Below are 9,926 nucleotides of genomic sequence, written 5' to 3'. Positions count from 1 at the left end.
GAAAAGTGATCATGCGGGTTGACGCAAAATAGACCATGCAATGGAGAGAAATAGAAAAAAGGCAGGTAGAAGTGGAGCAAAGAACTCTAAGGGTGTGGAGATTCGATCTGAAAATGTTGAAAATCTTCCTCAAAAGCCAATTTCGATACGGTTTGCTAGTTTAACCATGGGAGAGATTAAGGAAAACTGTGGCAATGTAGAACAGAGCAAGGGAATGGAAGTGAATAGTGTGGGTGCAAAATTTCAAAATCAATTTTTGGTTCCATTATCCAAGGAGAAAATTACAATTGATGACCAAGGGGATTCAAAAGGGAGTTAAGAAAAGGGAGCTTTAGATTGGCTGGTGGAAAAAAGAACAAATCTGGACATAGAGAAATCAAAGGCAGAAGAAGCTCAAAACACAACCACTGAAGCATGGGAACTTAATGCACAACAAGAGGGGATGGATGCTCATATAGTGTAGAAAACTCTAGAGGAGATGGATATTTGCAGTGGGCAATAGAAAATGTTCAGCATATCCCAGTAAGAAAGCATAAAAAGAAAAAAGGGAGAAAAGCAGAAATGCATGAAAAATATGTAGTTCCTCCCATGCACAAGTTGCAGGAGTTTTCTGCTTCATCTCATGTGGATGTTGATTCAAATGTGGGGCAAATGGAAGGTTAGGAAACTAAAAGTAGTGGAGACTTTATACCACAGGAACATGAGGTACCAGGTGCAGGGGATTGTGAGGGTGATAGAGAACAACTTTCTATTCATTCCCATGCAGACTTGGGTAGCAAAAATATTGAACTCTATCCATCTGTTCTAGACATAGAAAGTTTGATAGGGACATACCTTATTCCCCAAAATAATTTCTTCAAAAGAATTAGATGTTAAGGTGAAGGATAGAATAGAAGATGTAGATTCTATCTCTATAAATCCCCCTGCCCAAACATATCCATTATTAAGTCTTTATTGTGGAATATGAGAAGGATTGCTAGTAAGGTGACCCAAAGAAGGTTAAAAAAAAAATAATATTAATGCATAGTATTAAATTGATGATTATTCTAGAGCCTATGGTTGATGTAGCTAGAATTGATTTTTTTTACAAGAAAGTTTGGTTTTTAAAGAGCTTTTAGCAATTGCTCTAAAAAAATTTGGTTGTTTTGTTCTCATGACATTGGCTGTGAAATAGTTTTAGACCATGCTCAATGTCTAGACATCTAGTTGTCTGTGCCTTGGTTGTCTACTATCTTGTATGTTTCTTTAGTGTATGTTAAATGCACCATATTGGAGAGGAAAGAGTAATGGGACTACCTTCGAAGTTTATCAGCGGACATTAGTAAATCGTGGATTGTAGGAGGAGATTTTAATTCTATATTGAGTAGAGATGAAAGGTTACATGGTGCCGATCCTCATGATGGCTCAATGGAAGATTTTACTACTGCATTGCTTGATTGTGGTCTTGTAGATGCCAGGTATGAAGGGAATCATTTTACATGGACCAATTCTCACATGTTTCAAAGACTAGTTAGGGTAGTTTTGAACCAATAGTAGGCAGAATTTTTTTATATTATTAGAATTTAGCATCTAAATAGAGATAGTTCTGATTATTACCCTTTTCTTATCTCTTGTTTAAACTCATCCTTGAAAGGACCATCAACTTTTCGTTTTCTTCATGCATGCACTAAGCATCATGCCTTTCTTCCTTTTGTTGAAAGAAACTAGCAACATCCTTTATAAGCCACGGGGCTAAAAGCTTTTTGGTATAAATAGCAGAGGTTGAAGAAAGCTTTAAAATGGCGGAATAAGGAAGTTTTTGGGGATATTTTTAGCAACCTAAGGTCAGCTGAAAAGCAAGCGGAAGAAAGTGAGATAATGTATCAACAAGAGCAGTCAGTTGTCAATAAGGCAAACATGCAGAAATCTTATGCTAAGCTGAATTATTGTTTGAGGATTGAAGAAGCTTTTTGGCAGCAAAAATCATAGGTAAAATGGATGGTGGAAGGGGAGAGAAATGCCAAATTTTTCCACATGCAGGTGCAGTAGAAAAGAGCGAAAAGCCATATTTTTAAAATAGAAAACAGTGATGGATCCGTGGTAGAAGAACCGACCATGATACAAGCATCAAGAGAAGAATTTTTTTCGTCTCTTTTGAAAGAAGAAGCTACTGACATTTCCAGGTTTGATTTATCTCTAATTCCTAATCTTGTGAGTGAGACTGATAATGCTATGTTATGTGCAGTTCCAACATTGGAAGAGGTTAAAGAAGCTGCGTTTGCTACAAATAAAAATAGTGTAGCTAGACCTGATGGCTTTTCATCTTTGTTTTACCAATATTGTTGGCACATCATCACGAAGGATCTTCTACTAGCAGTGGTAGAATTTTTTTATGCAGCGGAATAGCCAAGGGGGGTAACTTTTACTATGATAGTTCTACTGCCTAATAATCCTAGTGCTTCCTAATGGAGTGAATTCAAACCAATAAGTTTATGTACTATCTTAACAAGATAGTTACTAAATTATTGGCTAAACATCTTGCTACAATTCTGCCTTCTATTATTACTGAGAATCAAAATGGGTTTGTTGGTGGCCGGCTTATCAGTGACAGTATTTTATTGGCACAGGAATTAAATGGAAAAATTGATCAAAAAGCATGAGGAGGTAATGTTGTTCTTAAACTCGATATGATGAAAGCACATGATCATTTGAATTAGGATTTTTTGTTTCTCATGATGCAACAATTTGTCTTTAATGATCAATGGATAAATATGATTCAGAGGTGCATTTCTAATTGCTGGTTTTTCTTATTAATAAATGGCATATCTGTGAGGTATTTTAAATCAAAAAGAGGATTAAGCAAGGTGATTCGATTTCTCCCCTTTTATTTTTTTTAGTAGCAGAATATTTATCAAGAGGTTTAAATACCTTGTTCTCTAAATTTCCATCATTGCATTATTATTTTGGTTGCTCATTGAATGTTAGTGTGGAATTCCCACCGGGGGACCCACATCCAGGTATTGTTCTGTCTGGGACGAGTTCACCAACCATACAACGCTTCTGCAGAGCTCACCAGGCCTCGAACCCCAGACCTTTTGTTTCCCCGTAGGGAACGCCTTTAACCATTATAACAGCTAGAATGGTTAAAGGCGTTCCCTTCGGGGAAACAAAAGGTCTGGGGTTCGAGGCCTGGTGAGCTCTGCAGAAGCGTTGTATGGTTGGTGAACTCGTCCCAGACGGAACAATACCTGGATGTGGGTCCCCCGGTGGGAATGCCACAATTAGCCACTTAGCATTTGCAGACGATGTGCTCATATTTACTAATGGTAGTAAATCAGCACTGCAGATAATTTTTAAATTCTTACAAGAGTATGAAACAGTGTCAGGGAAATGAGTTAATCACTAGAAGAGTTGTTTTATCACGCATCGTAGAGTTGTAAACACTAAAAGGTAAATAATCACTCAAGCTGCAGGCTTTACACATAAATGCCTTTTGATTACCTACTTGGGAGCTCCATTGTATAAAGGGCATCAAAAAGTATTATTGTTTGATGCTCTTGTTATTAAGATACGTGATAAAATGGCAGGTTGGTAGAATAAAGTATTATCTTCAGGGTGTCGAATAACTTTTTTAAGGAGTGTTCTTTCTTCCTTACCAATTTATCTTCTTCAAGTACTTAAGCCACTTGTGTGTGAAATTGAGAAACTTGAGAGGTTGTTTAATAATTTTCTATGGGGAGGATCAACGGATGCTAAACGTGTTCAATGGGCATCATGGTAGAAAAGGACGTTTCTTTGCATGGATGTGGTTGAGGTTTTTTCTCTAAAATTGTGGTGGATATTTAAAACTTGTAATAGCCTTTGGCCAAAGTTTATAAAGGCTAAATATTGTGCCAACCAAATTTTTATACTTGTGTAGCAAAAAATTCATGATTCTCAAGCTTGGAAAAGAATGCTACGTGGCTGCCATATCGCGGAACAGAACATAAGGTGGCGAATCAGAAAAGGTGATGTTTTCTTCTAACATGACTGTTGGATGGGTGATCATTCTCTAGTAACATTGTTCCCTTCTTATATTAATTCAATGATGAAAGTAAATGAATTTTATAGTAATGATGGATGGAATGTACAAGAATTAAAAAATGTGTTACCAGAGGATTTGGTGCAAGGTATTTTGGAAATCCTCTTTTGTACTTGTGAAGAGAATAATGTGTATTGGGCTCTGTAGATAGTCGATTTTGGTTAATACATATTCTTTAAAGAACTACTTTTATAGCATAATATTGTATAGAGAATAATGATAACAACCATTATAAGTGAAGCACTACTTCACGCAAAACAACTAAAAGAAGTGAATTACTACTTCACATAGAAAAACTAGAATAAGTAGAACACTACTCAATGTAGAGCAATTAATAAAAGTAGAATAGCTACTTCGTATAGAATAACGACTTCACTTAGATGATAGTGAAAGCAATTCGGAATAAAAGGCAAGGTTCCTGGGTTACTTTCATCTTAGGATGTTCCAGAAGTTTGGCTTGGTGGCTTAAATATGGAGGTATTTAATAGGTTTTTCTCTTAACCTTTTCCTGAAGTACAAGTGTTTCACCCTCCTACCTTGTTCTCGTATACTTGTTCACATACACCTTTTTCTCTTATACCTATTCACGTACAACTTCTTCCCTTGTACCTATTATTGTACAGCTTCTTTTTTTATACTTGTTCATGTATAGCTTTTTCTTTTGTACCTTTTCACGTGTACCTATTTTCTATTACCTTTTACTTGAGAACAAGTCTTATTACACCCTATTACAGTAACAATTACTCACATTAATGTTCTTCATAATAATGTCATTCATTAGGCATTAAAGTCATTCTTGAGTAACTGCCACTTTTAGCATTATATATAGAGTCTCACAATTCATTTAGAAGGGCTCTTCCCTCCCTAAAAGGCTAACACATTCTCCTCCAGAGCTTTTCTCTCTAAATTCTCTCTCTAATTCTCTTTTATTCCCTAATTCTCTTCTTATTGTATTTCACTTGCCACGACACTCAGTACTTCAGGAGTTGCTCCAATTTTTCTTTTTGCGACCTCTTACATAACCTTTTACTTGTTTGCAATGCTTCATTTTCCTATCACAAGAACCCCTTTTACATTTTGGCGACTTCGTTGGAGAGGAGTGATTGCATTAAGTAAAAGTTTATTAGAAAAGCTTTGCATTATTGAAAGAGATGGACAGTTCCTCTGGTAACCAAGATGGACCTATTCCCACCTACATACAAGAGCTGATGAAAATGATTGAAGCTTCTTGAGAGAGAATGAAAATGTTGGTAGACAACAATAGGTGAATGTTGGAGACCATATCTCAACTTGCATCCTCCACTCCCACCTTTTTTCAAGCTCAATCCGTACACCTTAATGCTGATGAGAATGCATCAAATGGATCCATTCCCCTAGTTGTAAACACAAATGTGAATGGAGGAAATGGAGAAAATGCAATTGATGTGGTAGGTGTTGGAAATCCTAACTTGATTAATTCCACTACTTCAGTTACATTAGCAACTACCTTTACTGTAGTAATGTCACCTATTCCTACATAAGGTTTTGTGATAATGGAAAAGCTCCAAAAGTTTCTAGATCAGAAGAATAAGAGATTTAGCTTTTTCAAATTTGATCTTAAATTTCCTTACCTAGCAAATATAGCAGTTGAGTCATATCCTAAGGATTGCACTAGTCCTAAATTCAAGCAATTCAATGGTAAGACTGGCGACGCATGAAAACATGTTATGAAGTTTGTGAAAACACTTGGAATAGTAGGATTGGATAATGATTTGAAGTTGAAAGAGTTCTCTAAATCTCTCATTGAAAAGGCTTTGAAATGGTATGTTAATCTCACCCCTAGCTTTGTGGAATCTTGGAATCAAATGTATAGGATGTTTGGAGAAAAGTTCATCTTCTCTACTCAAGAAAAGGTTAATCTTGTTAATTTGAGAGGAGAATATTAAGAGTTCAGAGAAGATGTCATGGAATATATCCAACGCTTTAGAGAAATGGTGTTGGATATACAAGAGTCTCATGGTGAGAAGGAGTTGGTGAAGGTTTGCATTCAAGGAATGTTCAACGAGTGTAGCTTACACTTAGAGAAATTACCTCTTCTAACTTTTGCTACCTTGGTGGAAATGGTATGAAGAACCAATAATACAGTTCTCAAACAAAAGGGAGCTACTCACTTTGATAGAAAAAATGCTTTAATAGTGAATGCAATTCAATGATGAGGTCGCGAAAGAAAAGGTCTTTTTCAGAAGGGAATATTCCATAAGAAGATGTAAGTAGGAGAGTTACTGATTGAGAACAACAAGGTCCAGAACAACCCATTTCCTGCTCATGTATGATATTTCTATTACTTTGACTCTTCATTACTTTATAAATTACAATTTAAAGTTTGAAAAAAAATTCATATTCGACTGCTAGCTTTATTGCTTATATTTTGCTGTAATTATATTATACTATTGGTCACAAGCTTTATCGCTCATTCTTTGACTATAGTTCATTACTCTTACTTCAGCTGTAAGCTTTACTACTCATATTTTGGCTGCAAGGATATTTTTCTATTGGTTGTTAGCTTTATTTCTAATTCTTTGACCATAATTTATCATTTATATTCCAACCGTTAGCTTTATCAGTTATAATTTGGTTGTAATTATGTTATGCTATTGGTCGCAAGCTTCATCACTCATTTCTTGGCCATATCATATTACTCACAAATTGGTCACAGCTCTTACGCTTACTTATTTTAAGGGTTGGATTAATCTCTTTTGCATCAGGTTAAAGTTAATCTCCTTGATGTAAAGTTGAGAGTTCCCTTTAGCTGCATACAATGTGAAATATGAATAAGTACACAACGAGCGTATAACATTATTATTATTATTGGAAAAAGAAAAAGAGATACGATGGCTCGACAATGCTCTTGAGTCGAGGATCACGTAGAAGACACTTATATTCGACTATAAAAGCCCTAATTTGAGATTTTGAAAAACCATAATCAATCCTAAGAGCCTTATAGTCGATCCTAGAAGCTCAACAATGGCCACAATTGTTTCAAACATATGTCTAACAACTCTGAATCTTTTTTTTAAGTATAAAGGATGCCTTGGACTTATTTTGAAGAGAGATAAGACGAAGAAAGGCACTAAAATCCTAGAGAAAAGCTTCTTGTTCATTATTCCTTTCTTGCACTGAAATTTTAGTCTTCCCTCAAGCATTCAAAGCTATTTATTGCTAGGTTTTGAGTTGACATTCTTGTATTTATTGTGCTTAAGCTTAAACATTTAGCTTACCAACCTTTAATAGGCATTTATTGCTACTACTTCTTTGTACACACTCTTATAAAAGTTCTAACTCATTTTTAAAAGTTACTAAGGGTTTATGGTTGAGCCTATTAAAAATTATTATGAGGGTTTGTGGTTGATCTCGTTAAAATCCATTGTAAAAGTTATTGCTTGATCTCATGAAAAAACGTTTGTAAGGGCTTGTGCTTAATCTCATTTAAAAAGCACATTTTTGTTAGTGGATTCGAAACTCTTTAGGCACCAAGGGAGAGAACGTAGGCATTTGAGAAAACCGAATCTCTATAAAAATATTTGTGTCTTGATTTTTCTTCTGGCTTTATGGTTCATTGTTGAAAAAATCTTTTAAGAAAATCATTTAGTCTATTTGCAATATAAATAGAAAATTCATTGTTTAAAAAGGCTTAATTTTTCACCAAAGTTTTAAAAGAAATTTTAAAAAGCCCAATTCACCCCTCCTCCTCTTGGTCTTTATTATATTGAGCTACTACACTAACAATATAATAAACAAATATACATGCCTTTCAATTTAAATAGTTGTTTCCTTTCATAATATAATTACTCAAAGAGTTATATTTTCATAGTATAACTATTCAAAGAGTTATATTCGATAAGGTAATCATTCATAACTCTTCAATCAATAAGCACTCTTCATAAATAACCTTTATTATTTAATCTGAAATTTAAAATAATTAAAAATTAATTACTTATTAATATTTTAATTGAAGAATCTAAATACCATTATTATCAAACTATCTAACATAAGTAATTGTCATTAAAAAAAAACGATCCATCCAACTTTTTTTTTTTTGTATGTTATTGGTACCTACATTCTTCTTTTCTATTCCAAGGGGTGGTGGTACATCAGTTACCTCTGTGTAATCTAACGAGTATAATGACATTTTACAACATACACACGTTTTAAACGATAGAGACACCATACCTGACGGTTCCCTTAAGGAATAAAAAATTTGACACGACACTGACTTTGGATAATGAAAATAAAGAGGGAAGGAATTAAAAAAAGAAAAAAGGCAGACAAATCTCTATACAGAAATTTTAAATAGAAAAAGGCAATCATTAATTACAACAGAACATATTCAAAGGATACTTTGTCCTTGCAATCTCTTAGGAAACAATCAAAATTTTCATAAAAAACTTGAAAAAGAATTACAATTTGAAATCGAATTTGCAATAATGGACAACCTCTAATAAAACGTACAGGGGTCCATTACCGAATGCTGAGCATTGACATTGCAATACAAACTATTCACACTGAATTTAATCACCAATGGCCATCAAAATCTGCCCCAAAAAGCTTCAAATCTTTTTCCAAAATAAATAATAATGAACCAATTAAAAATGAATGAATCATGGAGAATTGTAGTCAAAGCTGTTTGCACGAAGGTATTTGAGCTGCAAAGAAACCTGCCTTTCGATCTGGAGTTGTTTATGAAAATTTGCAATGAACATCTCCGCTCTCTTATCAATATCATCCTCCGATAGATAACTTGTTGTCCTAGCGAGTCTCCTAGAACCCGAATCATCCGAATCATAGTCGTCTGCACATGCCCTCAGCCCTGGCCTATCCGTGAAGCTCAGCCTCTGGCTGCTAGGAGAAGCACCGATCATGGAAGCGATCCGCCAGCGATTCATATTGAAATTTAGCAAGAATTTTACCTTCTTCACGGCCCTCCTTAGGCGGCTAAGCAAAGACCACTTTTCCATGGTATAAACAACTTTGTTTGTATATCGAAGAAAAAATAAACAAATTGAGTGTTGCAGGTTGAAGTTTTAATGTGTTTGGCGAGGCTTATATATTGGTGGAAGATAAGAAGTGTTGGACTATGGTATTTACATATTTATACAGAAAAGGAATATAAGAGGCTTCTTACAAAGAGTTAGGGAAAAGGAAGCCGCCGGGTAAGTTTTAAAGAAAATCCATAAATGCGTATAAAAATGGACAAGCGTGTCAGGGCGACGGCAACAAGATTAAGAATATATTCGGTCAAAAGTTTGATTGATTCTATAATAATAATCCTGTTTAAGCACACAAGTATCTACAAGAAATGGCAAGGAAAATTCTTTTAACGAAGTATAGTCGCCAGCCGAAAACCTGACATATCGTAAAATTTAATACATATATACACAGGGGCGGAGCCTCCTTACGTGATGCCCCCCAAACTTTTAAAATTTTTTTCATAACATATAAAAATTTTAAATTTTTTATATATTCTATTACTTGCTCCTTCAAAATAATATTTTATTTAATAATTAATATAAATAAAAAATAATAAAATAATTTCACTTATCTCACTCAACTTTAATTTTTTTTAATTTATATTATCATTTTTATTTATTTTTTTCATTTTATTCTATTTGTTCATATGTTTTAAATTTATATAAATATTCTTTCTCAAATTTCTACAAACCATTAACTATGTTCTATTTCTTTCTTTTTTGTTATGTAATATATGGCAGCTACCTTTTACTTGCCATGTTCTTCTTTTTTATGTTACATAAATTTTATTTTTTATGATTTTAATCTTTAAAAATTAATAAATTATTATATAGTTTTCAAATATAAGTTATAATATTAC

General features: G+C 34.1%; 1 protein-coding gene across 1 annotated transcript; it reads right to left on the bottom strand.

The window, feature by feature from the left end:
- On the bottom strand, nt 8,390-9,228 carry LOC18589249. The gene has a single exon (XM_007014132.2). The coding sequence runs from the start codon at nt 9,052-9,054 to the stop codon at nt 8,698-8,700; it is 357 nt and encodes a 118-aa protein (XP_007014194.1). The 5' UTR covers nt 9,055-9,228; the 3' UTR covers nt 8,390-8,697.

This window comes from Theobroma cacao, chromosome 9 (genome assembly GCF_000208745.1).
Source record: "Theobroma cacao cultivar B97-61/B2 chromosome 9, Criollo_cocoa_genome_V2, whole genome shotgun sequence".
Taxonomy (NCBI): Eukaryota; Viridiplantae; Streptophyta; class Magnoliopsida; order Malvales; family Malvaceae; genus Theobroma; species Theobroma cacao.
This window is presented reverse-complemented; position numbering and strand designations above follow the sequence as displayed.

Excerpts from the sequence above, each read along its gene's own strand:
- LOC18589249 (XM_007014132.2), bottom strand. The coding sequence starts at position 9,054 with ATGGAAAAGTGGTCTTTGCTTAGCCGCCTAAGGAGGGCCGTGAAGAAG.